At 42.4% G+C, this 22,175-nt stretch overlaps 1 protein-coding gene across 1 annotated transcript in view; it reads right to left on the reverse strand.

Annotated features, from left to right (window-relative positions):
* The window catches only part of MND1 (meiotic nuclear divisions 1), a 937,304-nt gene that overhangs the window by 44,938 nt on the left and 870,191 nt on the right, over positions 1-22,175 (reverse strand). Inside the window, exon 7 of the mRNA XM_044063493.1 lies at positions 9,441-9,542. Coding sequence (XP_043919428.1) covers positions 9,441-9,542 — 102 coding nt within the window. The remainder of the gene's footprint in view (positions 1-9,440; positions 9,543-22,175) is intronic.

The raw sequence follows: 22,175 nt of genomic DNA on the forward strand, positions 1-22,175 counted from the left end.
AGGGACAAAGGAGGAGGAGGGGAATAATACTGATTGCAAGAGGAGCTTCAGTACTTAATGGAAGATGAAAAAAGACAATGGCAGATATGTCGTACTGGGATATGTATTTATATTCCATCTAAAACTGCTATTACGGAGCTTAAGAGAATTTTTGGAGAAATTATAAACTTTCATTGGGGATTATTATTTATGGGTAGGGACTAGAACCTGATTTGCAATAGCAAGGATGCATCAGGAGGACATACAAGGGAAAATATATTAAAAGAGGGCACATTTCTGAAGAAATGTACAAAAACGTATGGTACAGAAGATGTGCATTCAGTGGTAGAAACAGACAAAATTTTGATATTATTCCCTAAGGTACAATAACAAGGCAAGAATAGACAGAAAAAGAAGTTATGTACTCACCATAACATTCCATCTGTGTTGTCAATCTTCATTTATCCTTTACCTTAGGGATACTGTTCCAATCCTTGGAAAGTACAGCTGTGTACACTTACCATAAACACAGACGTTAGAGTGTATTCACTGTTGCAGTCATCACCTGTGGGTTATCCCTGCTGTGGTAGCCCTCAGCCGGACAGAATACCAGAGTCAATGTTTTTCTGCATTGGCTGCTGTCGCTTGTTGACTGAAGTCAGGTCATCAGTGCTATAAAGCAAGGCAGCCGACACCATTACATCAGTTTTTCTTTCCCTAACCAGTCAGGAGCCCCAGGAAATACGGTAAGGGTGACCTGGTGGCAAAAAGCCACCATAAGAAGCTTATGTCGCCCTAAGAAAAGAAGATATAAAGGGGAAGGAGCGAGGGAAACCAGGACTGCAACAGTGAATACACTCGAACATCTATATTTATGGTAAGTGTACACAACTGTACTATGTTCTGTGTGTTTCACTGTTGCAGTCATCACCTGTGGGAGGATTCCCAAAGCTGAGGATAAGGGTAGTAGGATTAGTAATAGACCTAGGCCTGGGTCAGTATGCCCTGCAGAACTGCATTGGCAAACTCTGCTCTAGCTTTAGAGAAAGAGGAAGATGGTAATGCTTAGTAAAGGTGTGGACAGAAGTCCAGGTGGCAGCTTCCAAGATGTCCCTAGTGGGGACTCCTCTCAGGAATGCTGTGGAAGTGGAGGGTGCCCTAGTGGAATGGGTGCAGAGAGACTTAGGGGAGGTTTCCCATGAACTCTGTAGCAGAAATGGATGCAGTGTGATATCCATTTGGAGATGGTTTGTTTGGAAATGGCTTTCCCCTCTGCCCCTGGGGCAAAGCTGACCAGCAGTTGGTCTGTTTTCCTGAAGGGTTTAGTACGGTCTAGGTAGTATCTGAGCTGTCTGTGCATATCTAGTGAGTGTAGAATTCCTTCCCCCTTGTTTTGAAGGTTAGGGAAGAAGGTGGGTAGATGTATGGCCTGGTTGAGAGTCACATCAGATACCACCTTGGGCATAAAGGAGGGGTTAGTCCTCAGGTAGACCCTGTCTGCATAGAAAATGATGAAGGGCTCAATGGCCATCAATGCCCGAAGTTCTGAAACCCTTCTGGCTGAGGTGATAGCTAGCAGGAAAGTAGTCTTCCAGGTGAGGTATTTTAGTTCTGCTGAAGCAGCAGGTTCGAAGGGTGGTAAGGTTAGTTTTTCCAAAATATAATTTAGGTCCCAGGCTGGTGTGGTTGGCCTTCTGGGAGGTCTGATATTCAAAGCCCCTCTGAGGAACTGTTTAATTAAAGGATATGAGAACAGGGGTGGATCTGTGCTGAAATGGCTGAGGCATGGATTTTAATCAAAGAGAAGGAGAGTCCAGAATTTAGTAACTCTGCTAGATAGTCTAGGATAAGAGGGATGGAAGCTGTGAGGAACTGCCCCCTCTGGACTGGTTCCAGGAGCAGAATCTTTTCCATTTTCCTGCGTAAGATTTTCTGGTGCTGGGCCTCCTGGCCTCTGTGATGATGTCTAGGACCTATTTGCTTTTAGGGTATAAGCCATGCTGTCATTTTGAGAGTCTGGAAGTCCAGGTGCAGCATCTCCCCCCTCCCCGCCTGAGTTAAGAGGTCTGAGATGAAGGGAAGCTGCCTGTGAGGATGAGATGTCAGGCTGAGCAGTAAGGGGTACCAATTTTGCCTGGGCCAATCTGGAGCAATGAGGATGGCCTTTGACCTCTCTTTCCTTATCTTGATCAGTACCTTGGGGATAAGAGGCACAGGAGGGAATGCGTAGACAAAGAGGGAGTTCCAGGGGAAGGTCAAGGCATCCACCTTCCACCCACGTTAGGTGGTGATACTCCCTGGTACACAATTTTTCCAACTGGTGGTTGAGGTGCGAAGCAAAGAGATCCACCTCCGGAGTTCCCCACTCCTGAGTGACTTGCAAAAAGATTTTTCTGTGGAGCTGCCTTTCGTGGGGGTCCAGCAAGTTTCTGCTTAAGTGGTCTGCAAGGGAGTTGTTGATCCCTGGTAGGTATTGGGCTATTAGGTGCAATCCCATGGAGGAGGCGGTCAGCTAGAGGTTCATGGCTAGCCTGCACAGAGGGTAAGATTGGGTCCCTCCCTGTTTGTTGATGTACTACATTACAGTGGTGTTGTCTGTTCTGATAAGGAGGACCCCTGGCCTGAGATGGGATTTGAAGGATATCAGGGTCTTTTGTACTGCCATCATTTCCTTCTGGTTGATGTGTAAGGGAAGGTGCTGGGCATCCCAAAGGCCTTGGGTGCACCTTCCTGCTAGGTGAGCGCCCCAAGCCATGTCTGAGGTGTTGGTGGCTTTGGTCTGGCCGGTAGGGCGGAGGATGAAGGGGAGACCCTTGTTCTTGGCACAGGCCCTTGCCCACCAGAGAAACTCGGTCCTTATACAGGGGATCAGAGGTAGAGAGGTCTCTAGAGGCTAAGAGTGCTAATACCAAAGGTTCTTTAGATACCACTAAAGTTTCCTCATGTGGAGCCTGGCCAGTGGAATTAGGAGGATGGCAAGATGCCATGTACCCCAAGGCTTGCAGGAACTTCCCTGCTGTGAGGTGACTTCTGGAAGCCAGCTAGGTAAAGTAAAGTGGCAGGAAGCTTTGCTTTTCTGGTTATAGGAAGGCCATTTGAGATGCTGTGTCCAGCAGTGCTCCCAGGAGTATGATTCTCCTGGAGGGAGTCTGCTTTGACTTATTTTCGTTGATGGTGAACCCTAAGGAGGTTAAGATGGTTTTGACAAAGAGGAGGTCCTGCAGCAGCTTTTCTTTGCACTCTGCCTGAATGAGGCAGTCGTCTAGATAAGGGTAAATCTGAATATTTCTCTGTTTGCAAAATGCTATGGTCGGGGCTAAGCATTTGGCAAATACCCTGGGTGTAGTAGATAAGCCAAAGGGTAGTGCAGAGAACTGAAAGTGTTGTAAGCTTGCCCTGAAGCACAGGAATTTCCTGCAGGATTCCCTTATGGGGATGTGGAGGTAGGCATCCTTTATATCTAGGGTCACTAACCAGGCATTTTTTGTCAGCATAGGCAACAGCTGCTGCAAAGTTAGCATTTTGAATTTGGGGACCACCAGGGAGGTGTTCAGAATGGATAGATCCAGGATGGGGCGCCAAGTGCCCTCCTTTCTGGGAACAAGGAATAGTCTAGAATAAAAACCTTTGCCTGTTTGGTCTGCAGGAACAGGTTCTACTGCCCCCTGGGATAGGAGAATTTGGACTTGTTTTAGTGCCTCTGCCCACTGATTTGGAGGGAAGTCTGGGTACCCTCTTGGAATTGGGAGTTCACTGAAAGAGAATTTGTATGCCTGAAAAATGATCTTTAAGACCCATTGGTCTTTGGTTACAAAAAGCCAATTTTCTTTGCAGAGGGAGATCCTTCCTCCTAGCTTTTGGTGAGTGAAAGGAGGGGAGAGAGAGTCACTGAGAAGTTTTGCATAGAAGGGTTGCTTAGAACTCCCTGCCTTAGTGGTGGATGTCCACTGTTTGGTTCTCTGCTGTCCTTGGGATAAAGCCCTGGGTGGTCTGTCCCTGTGGGGCTTAACTTGCCCCTGTCTACTAGGTGCAGGAAAGGACCAGTGCTTAGAGGGGAAATTCCTGCTGAACCTGGGAGGGTGGACCTGAAAAAAATCTTTTACTGTTTGCATAGATTTTGCTTTGTCTTCCATCTTTTTAAACACTTCTGCTTTAATTCTAAACAAGTGGTCCTTATCCAAGGGTGCATCAATTAATTTAGACCTGACATGATCAGGGAGAGGTTGTTCCTTCAACCATGCATGTCTCCTAATAACAAATCCTGACACTGCTGCCCTGCTTGAGGCTTCTAGTGCGTCATATCCACAGTGCAAAGTGTGCTCGGCCACTTGACAAGTAGAGTACAGAAAATCTGCTAACTCTTTAGAATTGGCACAGTGAGGAAAAGAAGAAATCTTTTGTTTTAATAGTGCCAAAGTGTGTTGTTGATACTTTAGCATATGGAACTGACAGTTTTGAGTGCTCGGATAGCCAATATTGCAGAGGTGTATACTTTTTTACCCCATCTGTCCATAGCTCTGGATTCCTTGTCAGAAGGGATAGGATTCTTTGCAGAACTAACTTTAGTTCCTTTTGGTCCCTGTGTAATGACCTCCAGGTCTGCAGCAGGATTTCTATACAGGTATTTGTGAGAATTCGGCACTCTGTAATACCTGTCAAGTTTAGTGGGAGCAGGTGGGAGGGAGTCAGGGGATAAGTTGGATTCATGGAAAACATCATCCACCACTTCTAAAATAGGGGGATGGCCAGGGGTCTGTGCTGGGGCAGGTACAGAAACTCTCTTAGTCTTTTCTTAGACTGAGGGAAGTCCTGAGATTCCCATGGGAAATGTTCCCTAAGGGTAGGAATGGTTTCCCCAAAGGAATGGTCTTCTGGTGGGGAGGCAGAAAGAATGGATTCTCTGCATCTGAGTTTTCATAAACAGTAACAGGCTGTTCCTCTTCAAAAACTGAATAATCAGATTCCTCAGAATCCTGTTCTGGCAGTATTTCAGGAGAAGGGTGTATTTTCCTTTTAGAAGATGTGGCCTGACTACCCCTGATAAGGGAGAGAAGATCCTCCGCCACCTTAAGCATTTGTGCTTGGGGAGGTGGAGCAGGAGTAAGATGAAGATTAGAGGCAGATTTTCTAGGAGTGGCCTGGCTTCTAGGCCTAAGAGCATCCATCAGTCTGAGAGAAGCGGTACTCGGATGAGAGGACGTCGGTTTCTGTCTAGAATCGGTAGTGCGAGAGGCCTCCTCGGAAGCTGGTGCCTGCATCGCGGCTCTGGACCCAAATGAGGCAGAGACAACCAACGGCTTGGAAGATGAATAAGATTTCTGTGGCATACCGGACTCCAAAAGGGTCTCAGGTAGAGGCCTGCATAGATATTGCATTGGGCATCAGGGGCTGCGAAAGCGCCTCACTGAATTCCAGAGAACTGACTACCTGCTTACCGGTAGCGTCGTCTGAAGGCTTAGCCTTGTGTGGTCTGTCTCTATCTTTGAATCCTAGTTTTTTCAGAATGTCTATGGATTGCTGGATGACTGACGCCATTTCGGAAAGCGAAGACAGAAGACGAAAATACCTATCTACAATAAGAGTTCTACGACAAATGGTTCTCCCGTTGAAGGCACAAAACCGGCAACGGGGGACTTTGTGGTCTGGGTCTAAACAAGTGACGCAGTATGAATGGAAGTCTCTGTGTGGGATCTGTTTTCCACAGACGAGACAATTGTTAACTTTTTCTGACATTGGTTAGTGCAAGAAAAAAGAATCCCCAATGGGGTACTTAGCTTTAGACGTTTTCAGCTGAAAATTCGAACTCTGGTAGAGTCCGACTGGCACACTTGCAAACTGCTTCGGGTACGGACTCCACAGCAAGACAGACTGATGTAATGGCGTCGGCTGACTTACTTTATAGCACTGACGACCTGACGTCAGTCAACAAGTGACAGCAGCAGACGCAGAAAAACATTGACTCTGGTATTCGGGTTGGCCAATGACTACCACAGCAGGGATAACCCACAGGTGATGACTGCAACACGGAAACACAAAGAATATCTGGCTCGGCCGTTACATAGCTCGCGCCAGCCAAAAACTCTTGAGCTAAGACTCTACCCACAATACCCCTCTCCATATTATCTCAGATCGAGTTTGCAGCTACACAAAGACAATGGAATTTGTAAACAGAACTGAAGAGGCCACATCCAAGGTCAAACCTGATAAAGTTACCAGGATAAGCTTCCGATCCTCCAGAGAGTGTATAGGAGGGGGAAGGGGTGCAAAGGATAAATGATGACTGACAAAACAGATGAAACATTATGGTGAGTACATAACTTCTTTATCTGATGTTATCAATCTTCGTTTATCCTTTACCTTTGTGATAGAGTCCCCAGCTACTTTAGATCCTGGGTGGCCTTATGGAAGGATATTGCTGAGAACCATAGAGCCAAAGGATGCTCTTCCCCTGGAGACCAGATCCAATTTGTAATGAGTGATAAAGGTATGCAGAGTAGCCCAGGTTGCTGCTGTGCATATTTCATCGATGGATGCCTTGGAATGGAAAACAGCAGATGTGGCTATTGATCTAGTGTAGTGCGCTGCTCTCATAACTGGTCCGATTTTCTAGATTCTTTAGTTCTACTGAGGTAGAAACATCATTGTCTGTGAACATCCAGCAAATGTAAGCAATATTCACCTTTGTTGGAAAAATTAGGAAAGAAAACGGGCAAGTCAATGGTTTGATTAATATTAGTTTCTGAGACCACCTTAGGGAGATAAGATGGGTTTGGTTCTATCCTTATGAAAAACCAAATATGGGGGTTTGAAGATAATGCTTGTATCTCAGAAATTCTCCTGGCGGAGGTAATGGCTATCAGAAAAATCGTTTTCCATGAAAGAAAATTTAAGTGACATGTAGCCGCCGGTTCAAGGGAGGAAGCACCAAAAACTCCAAAACCAAGGTCAGATCCCAAGGAGCTAGAGGGTCTTGAAACAGAGGTTTAAACCACAAAGCCACTTTCATGAACACTACATAATCTATGGGAAATTAGTAAATGGTCTTCAAAGCCATTGTGGAAATTAGAAATAACAGCTAGTTGGACCTTAACAGTAGAAGCTCCTTGACCAAAAAATATAGCTAAAAACTCCAAAACTTTTTCAACCTGTGCAGAAAACAGGTTAAGACCATTATCGTACGGCCAAATAGAACATCTTTTTCACTTGCTTAGATACAGTTTCCTGATGAAAGGTCTATGGGAAGCCAGTAGATTTTTTTGGACTGGAAAATAAATTCTTCTGCCTAGTGACTAATGGAATTGGAGGAGCAAAGCTGTAAGCTTGCGGTTCTGAGGATTGGGGATCACCAGTTCCTGCGGATGAGACAGAAGGTCCAGAACTTGGTCCAGAATCCATGGACAGTGAATTAGATGAGGCCACGGAAAGGGGAACCAGACTTGCCGGAGCCAGAAAGGCTCAATGAGGAAGACTTTGCTTTTCAACCTGCTGGCTTTCTTTAAGAAGAAAGGAATCAGAGGGAAGGGGGTGGAGGCATAGAGTACACACAAGGACCAATCGCGAAGGAGAGCATCTTGCGGGGACTCCCTCTGAGGGGGAATTAGGGCAAAATAGCTGCTGCGCTTGTTGTTTTGGGGTGATGCAAAGAGGCTGCAGCAAGGCTGGCCCCAGTGATGGAAAATCTCTTTTGTCACTCTGGGATGAGAGACCACTTGTGAGGCAAGAGAATGCATCTATTCAGTCTGTCCGCTATCATGTTTGAGCTTTATAGGATGTTCATTGTTATTAGAAAGCATCGCCCATTGCCACACACTGGGAGCTCCTCGACACAGGGGATAAGATTAGGTTCTGTCCTGTTTCTTGATATACCAGACCAAAGACATGTTGTCTGATTGAACTGCAATCATTCCTAGAGGGAGGACAGATTGAAAGGCTGGCAACTCTAAGATCACTGCCCTTAATTCCAGAAAACAGATATGCAGGTTGGTCTGTATCTGGGACCAAGTGCCTTGGGCTGTTCTTCCCAGATAATGACCCCCCCTGGGAGGCATCTGTGGTGAATATGGCCTTGGGTTGAGGAGGGACAAAAGGACAGCCTAAAATAATTTCCTCAGATTCCATCTACCAGGACAAGTCTTTCTTGCAATGACTGGCGATAAGAATTGGGTTACATCACTGGATGGGTTAGGATGGACCACTGGGATGTCAGAAGCTATTGTAGCAGTTGCATGTGAAATCTTGCTAGCAGAACTAAGGTAATGGTCGCTGCCATGGACCCCAAAGCTCGAAGGACTAGAAGTGCAAGAACCTTGTCGTTGGAAAGAATGGCCTGTACTTGGGATTTTACCTTCTGCAGCCTGTAAAGAGTAAGAGAAGCTACACAAGAGATGGTATTTAGACAAGCACCTATGAACTCTAGATTCTGAGTGGGACTTAGCTGAGATTTTGAGTGATGCATGGGGTTTACCTTCATAAGTGCGTTCTGCACTCGTGCAACTCCACTTTGTGCGAAAGGAGGTTTTCAAAGTTGCAAAACCTTGAACAAAAACTGTCTATCTTAGATACTGGAACATTTAAAAGTTCGAATCACTAAAGAACGAACTTTAGTGATCGAACTTTTAAAAGTATGAATATATATATATATATATATATATATATATATATATATACATATATATATATATATATATATATACACATATATATATATATATATATATATATATATATATATATATATATATATATAAAAGAAAAACTAAAGGGTGTAAGCAGGGAGGCACCCTGCGCCCCCCACTACTTAAATATACCAACTGCAAGATCATGCTACAGTGTAGGAAATGGAAAATTCTCCATTTCCGCACTGTAACACACTGAAGTGCGATCTCGGAGTTGGTATATTTAAGTAGCGGGGGTGTGGGGGGTGCAGGGGAACTTGCCCCCCTGCTTAAACCCTTTACTTTTTCTTTTTTTTTTTAAATATTGTTTTTATAGATATTTGAACTTTTAAAAGTTAGATCACTAAAGTTCATTCTTAAGTGATTCGAACTTTTTAACGTTCGAATATCTAATATAGACCCTAACTGTACTATGTTCATCATTAGATCACTGCTGCAGTACACTTAGCTAAAGGAGTAGAATACCAAATCTTAGAATGACTGGGGAGGAGAAAGGATGAGGGTCCAGGAGCCCCTGGAGAATGGTCCTAGCAAAGTCTGGTCCAGAACTGGAAAAGGATTCTAGTTTGTACTGCTTTGTGAAAATATGTACACAGGACCATGTTGCTGCCTCTAGAATACTTTCTAGTGCCCATCACTTTCCAAAAAGACACTGAAGGCCCTAGTAAACTGTGCCTTGATCTTGCCTGGAATTGACTTGTTACAGTGGGGGTAACAAAAGGAAATAACATGCGATCACCATCTGGAAATTTTCTGCTTTGACAATGGTTGTCCTGTTTTTCTCACCTTCATAAGAAATGAGCAACTGATCAGAATTTCTGTAGGTTTTAGTTCTATCAAGATAGCACCTGAGCCACTTTTCCTTCTTTTCTTCATCATTTTTAGGTTCTGAAAAGAAGACAGAGAGATGGATAGTCTGGCTCAAAGTAAACACTGATATCACATTAGGCATAAATTAAGAATTCATTCTCAAAGAAGACATGTTTGTGGAAAATGAGATAAGCTTGACCCACCTTAAGTGTTAGTAACTTAGACATTCTTCTTGCAGAAGTCAGAGCAATCAGAAATACTGTTTTTCGTGATAAAAACCTCAAATAAGCCTGAGGAGCTGGTTTAAATAGAGCAAGAGTTAATGTTTCCAAAGCAAAATTAAGATCCCAAGGTGAAGCAACCTTTCTAAGTGGATGGCCATGCAGCACCTCTATCAAAAACATTTTGACATGGGAATGTATTAAAAAAAGGGAGCCATGGGCACACATTCTGAAATGGATGAAAGATGAACTTTGATAGAAGAGTAAGAAAGGCCAGAGGATAATAACTCTCAAACACTGAAGAACCAGAGAAATGCTAGTCTTAAAAGGGCCTTGGTTCATAATGTGGCACAAACTAGGAATATTTTTCCATTTGCTAATATTTGTTTTCCTAGTAAAAGGTTTCTTTGCTTTTTTAATACCCGCTGCACATCTTCAGAAAACAGGAGGCTAAAAGGTATAATAATTCTATCATCCAGGCAGATAGTTGAAGTAGGTTTAAGTTGGGATGTATCAAACAACCTGTACTGTGCGAGTAGGTCCAGTCTGTGAGGAAGCCTATGGTACTTGCTCTTGGCCAATTTTAAAAGAAAGGAAAACTGCTGTTGCCTGGGTCCGACGGGAGTCACTACAATGACCTTTAATGAGTCCTTCTGAAGGTTTAGAATGATCCTGGATATCAGTGAAAAGGGAAGAAATATACATAGAAATATTCCCTTCAAAGGAAACGAAAAGGCATCTGTTTTCCAAGCCTGCTTGCAATGAGCTTGGAGGGCACTTTTTTCAGTTGTTTGTTGTGAATGGAAGTGAACAGATCTACCTGCATTGTTCCCCACAACTGGATAAAATCTTGGAAGAACTCCCAATTCAATTATCATTTGTAAGGGTCTGTTCTGGTCCTGCTTGGCTTGTCTGCCTCAGTAATTTGTTGTGATGGAACAGAAGATGCCTGTAGAGTGAGACTGAGCTGAACTGCTATATCTCACGCTACCATGGCTAAAATGCACAGAGTATGATCTGGAGCCCCTGTTTGCTTATGTACCCCCATCACTTGGGAGTTGAATGTGATCACTTGTGGAGGTCCTGGGGACCACAGATGATTGCGAAAGTTGAATGTATTTATTACTGCCACCCATCTCTATGATGTTTGTGTGTTTGGTCTGTCTTTTGTTGTTTAAAGACCCTGTACGTTTACTCACAAAGACATATACCCTCCCAGTAAAGTCTGAGGCATCTGTTGTTACAGGTTAGGGTGGAACTGAAAGGGAGAATAGGAGACCTGGATTCCGATAAAAATGGTCTCGCCACCTTTTACAAATACCAAAACTAGAATATAAAAAGGGGGTGCTGATGTTTGGACCATACAAATTTTTGGTACCACAATCTTTCTCATGTTGAGTCTGGCTAGAGGAATCGTAACAATCACAGATGCCATGAATCAAAAAAATCCCAAGAATTTAATTTGCAAAAGTTTTAGAGTGAAAATTAAGAACAGATCTAGATGTTGATATTTTTTTTTCTGTGGAAGAAGAGCTGTTTAGACTGAAATATCCAGGAGGCATCCCAGGAATACAATCTGGTGGGATGGAGTTAGACAAGATTTTTGAATGCTCTCCTGGATACCCATCTGCAAAGGAGATCTCCTACCCAAGTGAGAGATTCCTGATGCTTTGATAAATACTCTATAAAGATAAGCAAGCTAACTGGACCGCTGATGTACAACTCTCAGCATCCATTTGTCTGAGATTATCTGTTGCCAATACACAAGGAAATCACTGCAGGATCAGATCTGGGAATAGAAAATAAGTATTTCTAAGACTCACGATTTTTATACAATCTATATGCCTTTTCAGGGTCTGCAGGCTGGCTGTCAGGCAAGTTGCAGGCTATAATAAAAACATCCTCCAAAGCTGAAAGAACAGGAGGCACATCACTAGGCTGAGGAAATTTCAGTTGTAATAAATCATAAGTTTTTCAAAGAAACTGGAATATCATTTTGTTGCCAATTGAAAATACTGGTTCATCCTAGATATGGTTTCAGAAAATGAAAATTCTTCCAAAGGAAGGATAAAAATTGATAGCATGAAGAGAAACAATTGCATTTGTTACCTCATATTTCTTTTTCATGCTCATCATATTGAGAATCTTAAGAAACAGAAGAATTCCTTTTCTCTTACTAGTAGATTCAGAACAAGAAGGGTTAAGAGCCTAAACTAAGCCCAATAAAGCTTTCCTGTTTAAAGTAACAGAGACAGGAAAAGTGAAATGCTTAACTTTCTGCTTCTTTCTGACAGGAATAGCCAAAGAAGACAAACTCATGACAAGGACATCACCCCAGGGAATAAGCCGTCCCTTCCTCAGAGAATGACAAGTGGATGTTCTTTGTGTCTCACTGTTGCAGTCATTACATTTGGGCTATCTGCTTGCAGTAGCCCTCAGTCGGCCTGATTAACAAAGTCTTGGGTCCTGCATCAGTTGCTGTCCCTTCTTCCATGACGTCAGGTCGTCAGGGGTATAAAACATGCAGCCAACGCCATTTTCATCAGTCTTTCTTGCCGCACGGTGCCCGAAGCAGAAGCAGTTCTCAAGTGCCGGTTGGCCGACTCCTGAAATTTTCATTTTCGAGTTTTAGAACCGAGGTCTTCAACCTAAAGCTAAGTACCCCATTGGGGAAACTTTTTCTTGCTCCTTACCGATATCAGTAAAAGTTAATAACTGCATTACTTGTGGAAAGCAAATACCTCACAAAAATTTTCATTCGTACTGTATTCCTTGCCTCGGCCTTGACCACAAAGCACCTTGCTGTCGGTTTTGTGCTTTATTTAATCAGTGCACTATCCGTCATCGGTATATTTTTGCTTTTAAATGTTTCGGTTCTTGGTTTAATTATCCAGAAATGTCGTCGGTTAACCATCCGACTACTGGGATTCCAAAAAAAGGAAGAGATAAAGACGGAGACAGGCCACCAAGGTCCAAAGCTGCCGACGACGTTTCTCCTAAGCCAGTCGCCACTTCGCCGGTACTCAGTGAGGTGCTTTCGCAGCCCATGATACCCGCCTACTTCTGACTCGCAGGCCTCTACTGAGACCCATTCGGAGTCTGGTATGCCGTGAGATGCTTCAACTGTGGAACCTGCAGATGTCTCTACCTTGGATGGGTCCGGAGCCGCTGTACAGGCACCGGCTTCTAAGGGTGTATTCAGGCCTACGGACTTGCATATTAAACTGACACCTCCTTCTTCATATAGGCCAAAATCTCAAACCATGCCTAAGAAACCGACGCCCAGGCCACATGCTCTGGCCTCTATGCCTAAAAAACAAATAAGAATGGCTGAAGATCTTATAACTCTAATCAGGGGAAGCCAACCTCCTCCTTTCAAAGAGACCTAGGACTGAAGTTGTTTATGAATCTTCTGAACAGGATTCTGATTTTTCTGATGATCTGGATTTGCCCTTATCTACTTATGAGGATTATGATGTAGAGGACTCTATTCCCTCTGCTTCCCCTCCAAAGGATTTTTCTTTTGGTGAGACCTTACATACTCTAAGGGAGCATTTCCACTGGGAAAGCCAGGATTTTTCTGATTCAAAAAAGGGGCTTACTGATTTCTTACTCCTGCTTCAGCATAGGTCTTTAGCTATCCCTCCTATACCAAACATTGTTGATGATGCCTTTTCAGAATCTAGTTTGTCCCCTGATTCTTTGCCTCCTGTTCCCAGAAAACCTGACAGATATTACAGGGTTCCTGATTCTCACAAGTTCCTTTTTAAAAATCCTATTGCGGATCCAGAGACTATTTCACAGGGACCCAAGGGCATTAAGGCTTCTACTGCTAAGAATCCTACCCCCTCTGATAGAGACTCCAGGGTGCTGAATAGATGGGGTAAGAAAGTTTACACTTCTGCAACCTTGGCCATTAGGGCTTTAAACTGCCAGTTTCATATATTAAAGTATCAACAACATGTTACTGGATTGCTTAAACAGAAAATGATGTTAATTCCTGACTGTGCTGAAAATAAAGAATTACAGGATTTAATGCATTCTGCTGAACAGGTTGGAAAACATACTTTGCAATGTGGATTTGATTCATTAGAGGCCTCTTGCAGAGCTGTTGTTACTGGGTCTGTGCTCAGAAGGCATGCTTGGCTTAAGGGGCAAGGTTTGCCTGATCATGTTAAAGCTAAATTGTTGGATCCTACCTTAAATCAGGACCGCCTGTTTGGCAACAAGGCTGAGGAAGTTCTTAAAAAGATGGAAGATAAAGCTAAATCTATGCAAACTGTTAAAGATTTCTTACATGTTCAGCCTCCTAGATTTAGTAGGCACTGGCCCTCTAAAAACTGGTCCTTTCCAGCCCCTTCCAGGTCTTCTCAAGCCAAACCCAGACACAGCAGAAACCCCAGGTTTCAGTCCCAAGGGACACACAAGACTAGGCAGTGGGGGGGTTCCGTACCAAAACCTGAGAGTAGTAAGACTTCCCCCCCTATGGAAAACTGTCTCAATGACTTACTTTTAAAACTTCCAAGCACTTCCCAACTGAATGCTCCTTTAGGCGGAAAGATTGGTCTGCAGGCCAAAAACGGGAAACTCATTACCCAGGACAAATGGGTTTTAAATATAGTGTCCCAAGGATACAGATTTCATTTCCACACGTTACAAACACCAAGCAGGTGGCCAGATCTACCCCCAGATCAGTGGGCAGAGGCCCAAAATCAAGTATTCTCTTTCTCAAACATGGGAGCTATTCAGTTGGTACCAGAAGTCAAAAAGGGACAAGGTTTCTATTTATTTTCCTGTTACCCAGAAAAGGCAATACATGGCGTCCTATCCTGGAACTTTCTATTCTAATCACCTTTCTGGTGATTCCAAAATTCAAAATACTGACTCTTCACCAGCTGCTTCCTATGCTAGGCAAGGATACATGGTTGGCAACACTAGACTTAAAAGAAGCATACCCGCACATCCCTATCATAGAGTCTTGCAGAAGATACCTACGCTTCAAAGCATGCTACATGCACTATAGTTCTTTGCACTGCCCTTTGGCTTATCTACTATGCCCAGGGTATTCACAAAGTGCCTAGCTCCAGTCATTGCATTTTGCAGGCAAAGAAATATTCAAATATACCCAAACCTGGACGATTGTCTAATTCAGGCAGAAAGCAAGGACATTCTTTTGAATCATCTGGCCTTTGTTCAAAGGGTACTGACTTGTCTGGGGTTCACCATAAACGAAAAGAAATCCCACCTGGTACCCTGCCAACAAATTATATTCCTGGGGAGCAAGCTTAAATACAACTTCCCAGATGGCTTTCCTCACGCCAGAGAAAATGATTCATTTGACAACTTACTTCAAACAAGTGGCCACAAAAACCCAGTTATCTGCAAGGCAAATACTGCAAGCCTTGGAATTCATGGCCTCCTGCATTCTTCTAATTCCATATGCAAGGATGCATATGAGGAAACTACAATGGTATCTCAAAAGCCTATGGTGTCAACAGTCACAGGATCTAGAAGCAAGGATTCCTATCATACCTTGCCTACGCCTAGAGTTCCTTTGGTGGGCAGAGGCCTGCCACCAAAACAGGGGACTACCATTCACATTACCCCCTGCCGCCCAAATCCTAACAGACGCATCAGACTATGCATAGGGGGCTCACCTGGCAGGGAAGTGCATTCAGGGCAAATGGAACCCAAGTCAAATGCACCTACACATAAATCAAAAGGAAATGTTAGCTGTACAGAATGCTCTGACAGATTTTCAAGGACCACATTCTTCCAGGACAACTAATGGTAAAGACGGACAACACCGCGGTCATGTGGTACATAAACAAGCAGGGGGGGTACACATTCTTACCCCTCTGCAGACTAGCCATGGCATTGTGTAACACAGCTTTGAGCTACCAAGTGAATCTACAAGCTCAATTCCTGCCAGGAAAACTAAATACACATGCAGATGGACTAAGCAGAAACCTCGTGGACCCACATGAGTGGAAACTGGAACCAAGGATTTTCAACATGTTGACAAGCAAATGGGGAGCCCAGATATAGACCTGTTTGCCTCCCCCCAGAACCATCAACTGGACACATTTTGCACAAGGATTCCCCACAAGCTAGCTTGGAAAGTGGATGCTCTTATCCTTCAGCTGGAAAAAACCTATCAGTTTATGCCTTTCCTCCTCTGCTCTCCAAGGTACTACTAAAGATCAAACAGGACAAGCCAAGGACGATTTTTAATTGCACCAGACTGGCCTCACCAACACTGGTACCCACTCTTGTGCAGTGTCAAGCTTAGCTCCATGGCACCTGCCACGGATTCCTTCCCTGTTGTCTCAGCAGGAGAACCAGATTCTGCACCCTCAGCTGCAAACCCTAAACCTAGTAGCCTGATTAATTACCTAATCTCTCCTTCACCATCCCTCAGTAAATCAGTGATGGATATCATTTCACAGGCAAGGAGGCCTAGTACTAAAAAACTGTATGCGGCAAAATGGAAAAGATTCTGTGCCTGGAACCAATCTCAAGGAATGAACGCAACAGTGCCCAGTTTACCTCAGATTCTACAATACTTGACTGAGCTGCTTCATAAGGGCTTGTCTTTTTCCTCCATCAAAATTCATGACTCAGCCATTTCAGCTCATTATAGCACAGAGCCTCCCCTCTTCTCTCACCCACTGCTTAAACAGTTCCTCAGAGGGGTCAAAAATTTAAGGCCACCCAGGAGAGCTCCAACTCCAGCCTGGAATCTTAACTTTGTCTTGGAGAAACTCACTCTTCCTACTTTCGAGCCAGCTGCTACTGCACATTTAAAATTTCTTTCCTGGAAAACAGCTTTCCTTTTAGCAATCACTTCTGAAAGAAGGTTATCTGAATTACAGGCCCTCATGGCAGTGGAACCTTTCATCATCTTTCATGCGGACAGGGTGTCCCTCAGAACCAATCCCTCCTTCATTCCCAAGGTGGTATCCAGTGTGGCTCTTAATCAGCCCATTCATTTACCTACCTTCTTTCCTAACCCACAGAACAAAGGGGAATGGATACTGCACTCTTTAGATGTGCACAGCCAGCTTAGATTCTACTTAGACAGGACTAAACCTCAAAGGAAATCTGAATAACTGCTGGTGGCATTTGCTGCAGGGACAGAGGGGAAAGCTATTTCAAAACAAACCATTTCAAAATGGATAGGCCACTGCATTCATTTCTGCTATAAGCATCATGGAAAACCTATCCCACAGGGCATCAGACCCCATTCAACCAGGGCTGCATCTACCTCTACAGCCTTTCTCTGTGGCGTCCCTACTAAGGACATCCTAGAAGCTGCTACCTGGAGTTCTGTACATACTTTCACCAAGCATTATCATTTGCCAATTTTCTCTAAATCCAGAGCTGGGTTTGCCACTGCAGTCTTGCAGGGCATTATAGCTGGTCCTAATTCTATTTAAATTCCTCCTCCCAACCTTAGCTTTGGGAATCTACCCAAATGTAATGATTGCAACAGTGAAACAGGAAGAACATAGTAGATATGTTAGAGTGTATTCACTGTTGCAGTCCTGGCTACCCTCCCTCCAGTCCCCTTTCTTCTTTTGGCTATACCTCTACTCTCACTTACTATGCTCTAAAAGCTTTTTGGTGTATTTGCTTTTTTGTTGGAGGTATTATCCTTATATTTATAGATTTAATTGCTTCCTGTTAGGGGGGGCACCTGACATATGGGGCAAGAAAAACTGATGTAATGGCGTTGGTTGCATGTTTTATACCCTTGACGACCTGAAGTCATGGAAGAAGGGACAGCAACTGACGCAGGACCCAAGACTTTGTTAATCAGGCCGACTGAGTGCTACTTCAAGCAGATAACCCAAATGTAATGACTGCAACAGTGAATACACTCAAACATCTACATTTATGGTAAGTGTACATTCTCCCGTACCCATAGGGCACTCTCCAACAGCAGCAGAGGACATGTTTAACCCCCGGTCTATGATGGCTGAAGGTACTACACCACAGGAACCCAAGGAAATGAGTGGTGTGAGAAACCAGAAATGGCCACTGCAGGGTTACCCATCTACAGCTGAGGCAAGGAAGCAGCCTGCTGAAGAGGCAAAGGCTGTCTTGAAATGTTCTTTTTCTGACAGAAGAAATCAAGGAACTAACAAGCTGTTCCATTGCTAAGCCTAAAAGGAAGTTTGAAATGCAGCAAAGCATCATCAGCAATAATCAGTAAAAGGTAAGTATTACAAAGTAGTCTTTTTACAAAAAAGGACACACTGACAAGCACAAAGAACACTTGTCCCCGTCCCCAAAATAATTTATAAAATTATTAACTATAAAACTAGAGTAAGATTTAATAAAACAGCTTACAGTTAAAACAGCAAAAAGAACCACACTGCTTCAACTCAAAGAAATGCCATGTGGCAATCCCAAAAAGATAAAAAAAATAGCAAAACTAAACAGTTCTTTGAAAAAAAGTAAGTTTTCAGTCAAACGAAAATATCAGTGTTTTTACCCCATAGGGGACTTATCTGTTTAACAATGGGAAAGACTAGCCAGCCATTAATCCTCTAAAGCACAGAAGGAGAGCTCTTTGGTGGCAGGAAAGGTCTGAAGAGCTTGACCCATAGACCACTGAATTTCTCCCTGCTTAGCTCAAGCTATCAATGGACTGGGCACGTGGAAGGTGCCCTTAAGAACTGGAAGCTGGCTGGCTGTTATATCCAATACATGACATAACCCCATATACTTAAGTATAATGCAGTGACCTAATGACGAACATAGCAGTATGGGAAAAAAGTAATAGAAATTATTTACAGATGTTAACAAAGGTTAAAGTACTGCAGAATAAGGGGAATGTCTCAAAAAAGAAAAAGAGAAATTGCAGAATGATAAAAGGTAAAATAAGGGAGTATATGGATAATATCCAAGAGTTTAGAAAAGTTGCTGTTAAGCAACTATGCTTTGCTAACAATTTCAGAGTACAAAAACCTTTTAGCACAACTTAGGGAACACAATTTAAAAAGGGGTGCCACTAAACTTAGGAAGTCTACAGGAAAAATAACCAGAGATACTATACAGGTATTAGAGATATTTTGGAAATGTAGGAATGAGAAAGCAAGAAATGGCAAAAAATGAAATATTTATGGAGGATTTAACTATGTCAACTTGGGGAATGATGATCAGAAATTAACGACTATGATAAGAAGACATTAGGTAAACTGGATCTATAATCAATCAACAGGGATGTCTTCAGGAACAGATGGTGTTCCCATGGAAGTTTGGAAATTGGGAGGAAAGAAAGTGATAAAAATCTGGAAGGTTTTGTTTAACAGTATTTTAAAAAAGAGGAGGGGGAGTACAATCATCTTAGAAGAAAGGTCTGGTGGCTGTACTACCCAAACGGGGTACAGTCCCTTAAGATCCAGCTTGCTATAGATCCTTTTCAATTTTAAACCATTATTAAAAAGTTTTTATTTCTATTTTAGCTTAAAGAATGGAAAAAAAGTTTTGCCAAAACTGAGAGATAAAGGATCTATACGGTTTTATGGATGGGAGGCAAACATTTAATAACATTACTTTACATGCATTATTGGATACAGAAATTTGTTCTAAAACACAATATAACAACTTAAAATTGATTGCTCCTGTAGAGAGAACAAAACTAAGGAATTGTTAAATAACTCAGTTATACATTTATGGAATAAAATTCCTTTATCATATAAATTGGAAAAAGTACAGACTCATTTAAGAAACGTTTGGACTGTGTTTATGATCCCTCTATTCAGACAGCAGTATTCCTTGATGGCCTTATGGTCAGAACACTATAATGAACCTGTGAACGTAATAGAACAATGGTGTTCCAGAGGGAAGCAAAATTAAGAAAATACCACTACTGCTGATGGGTACCGACTCAGAGAATGTATTAAATATAGTCAGCTAGGACTTTATGAGTAGAACAATGGTAGCATTCGCATTCCCAGATAGAATATAGTTAATTAGGTGGATATATGAAGGGTTGGAGGGAAGACTTAAGATGGGAGAGCTTTCCTCTGAGAAGTTGTGTTTAAACAGAGGAACCAGACAGGGGTGTCCAATCAGGAAAAGTACCTTTTCCCCTATGTTATTTGCTTTATATTTAGAGCCATTGCAAAAAAAATAAGGAACTCAGAAATTCAAGGATATAAATGGTATGCAGCTCAAGAAAAGTCAGCTTTATATGCAGATACTATTATTTTGTACTAGATAAATCCAGAAAAGGACATGTCATAGTTTTGGAAAACAAAGTGACAAGGAGACGAGAGTACTAAGTGAAAGGACCAGGTCTGGTAGAGGTTTAGTTGAGGCTAGAACGGAAGCTGCTGCTAGAAAGAGATAATTAGTACAACATATAAAATACGGCATGGTAACTATAAGAACCAATCAGAGAAGGTTAGAAATGATTGGGAAGCAGGAATGGAAAGACAATTTAAAAAGAAACAATGGGAGTACAGCTATATAGCTCCCAAGTATGCAACAAAGTCCAGAAGGTTTAGGTTTTCTGCTTGGGAGTGTTTGCATAGATATTTTTAGACCCTACTCAGACTTCAGAGATTTCTTCCTCATGTAGATAGCAAATGCTGGAGATGTGATGGGACAGAGAAAGGCAACATGTTTTTTTAGGAATAATGAGTTGGCAAATTTAAAACATTCCCTACAGCATGTGTCAGACGTATTGAGGGAGCAAATCATTGTAACTAAGGAAATTATTACTTTAAGATGGGACACAGGATCTGAATTGCCTAGACAAAGTAAAGCTTTACTAACTTTAACACTACTGGCGTCCAAAAAAGAATTACTAGAAATGGAAATCAAAGTCTAATCAAGCTATAACTGAAGTACTGAAAATTGTAAAGGAGATAAAATAATGGGAGGTAGGATCTTTAGAAAAAAAAAAAGTAAGCAAATTACATAGACAAATTAAATTTGTGTGAAAATACCTGCAAAATAATGTTCACAATGCTGAGTGAGATTTATCGGAAGGCAGGAATTGAGCAATGTATATAATGGAGTGAATAAATGTTAAAAAAAAAAAAAAAAAACACGCATGCATACTGCATGAAAAATGCTCGTCAAGCAGCTTGAGCTGAGCTGACTAAAAGACAAGTTTGGGCATGAAGCTCTTTAGAGCTTTCCTGCCAGCAATGCTAGAACAAAAAATAAATGTCCACAACCTGACATTAAAACACACCAAAAAACAAGCTGGATTGAGGAAGGAAGCAGTTACTGTAGTAGTGATCATTCAAACATCAACTGTTACTGTAAGTTCAACTTACACAACTGCACTGTTGATCACATTGTTCACATTCTACAGTAGCCTTAGCTATACGAGTAGATTACCTTAGCTAACTACATTTGGGAGTTGGAAGGAGAAGAAGCCAGTGGCAACTGGAAAAGTTTCCTAGCAAAGCTTGATCTGGACCTAGAGAAAGAATCAAGATTATAGCGCTTTGTAAAGTACGTACAGAGGAGTAAGTAGCAACATCTAAAATACTTCAAGAATCTAACCCTTTCCAAAAAGCCATACATGAGGCCAAAGCCACATAGAGTGGGTTTTGACCCTCCCTGGGATAGTTTTGTTATGGTGAGCATAACAGACAACCATTTGGAAATGGCCTGTTCTGACACAGGTTGTCCCTTCATACCTTCACAAGAAATGAACAATTGATCTGAAAGATATAGTTTTGTCAAGATGGTACACAAGTTATCTGTGGGCATCCAAGTTATGGAGTATCTTTTCTCCCTCATTTCTAGGTGCAGAAAAGAAAACTTGAGATGGACAATTTAGCTTAATGTAAACAAAGATACAATTTTAGGCATAAAAGAAGGGTTAGTTCTCAAAGAAACCCTGTTCCTATGGAAAATAATATAGAGTTGACTAAGAGCTTGCAGGTCCAAATGAGGAACTACCCACATGAGACTGTACTGAAAAAGGAAGATCCATGGGCAGATGTGCAGCTATGGCTGATAAATGAACCTTGATAAGGGAATAAGATCTATTTTTTCCTGTGGAACAAAAGCTCTTTTAACCAAGGTTTCTAGTTGGCCTCCAGGAACACAATCCTGTGTGAAGGAGTCAAAAAAAACCTACTCATTTTTCTCTTGGAATCTCACCATGTGTAAGTGACCTCCTACCCAAAAAAAAGATTTCTGACACTTTGAAAAAGACTGTGCAAAGATAAGCAAGTCATCTAAACATTGAAACATGAATACAATGTAGCCTACAATAAGCTATAACTGGAACTAGACACTTTGTAAACTCTCTTGGTGCAGTGGATAGTTCAAAGGGTAAGGGTGAGAACTGATAATGCGATCCAGGCACACAAAACCTTAAGGAATATCTGAAGTCTGGATGAATAGAGATATAATAATAAGCATCTTTTAAGTTTAGTATTACCTGGAAACTTGAAAGTGGAAGAGGTAACAGGATTTGAATTGACAACATTTTGAATTTGGGCACTATCAC

The sequence above is a fragment of the Protopterus annectens genome, chromosome 2.part1 (genome assembly GCF_019279795.1).
Source record: "Protopterus annectens isolate FY-2018-M chromosome 2.part1, PAN1.0, whole genome shotgun sequence".
In the NCBI taxonomy this organism is placed as follows: Eukaryota; Metazoa; Chordata; order Ceratodontiformes; family Protopteridae; genus Protopterus; species Protopterus annectens.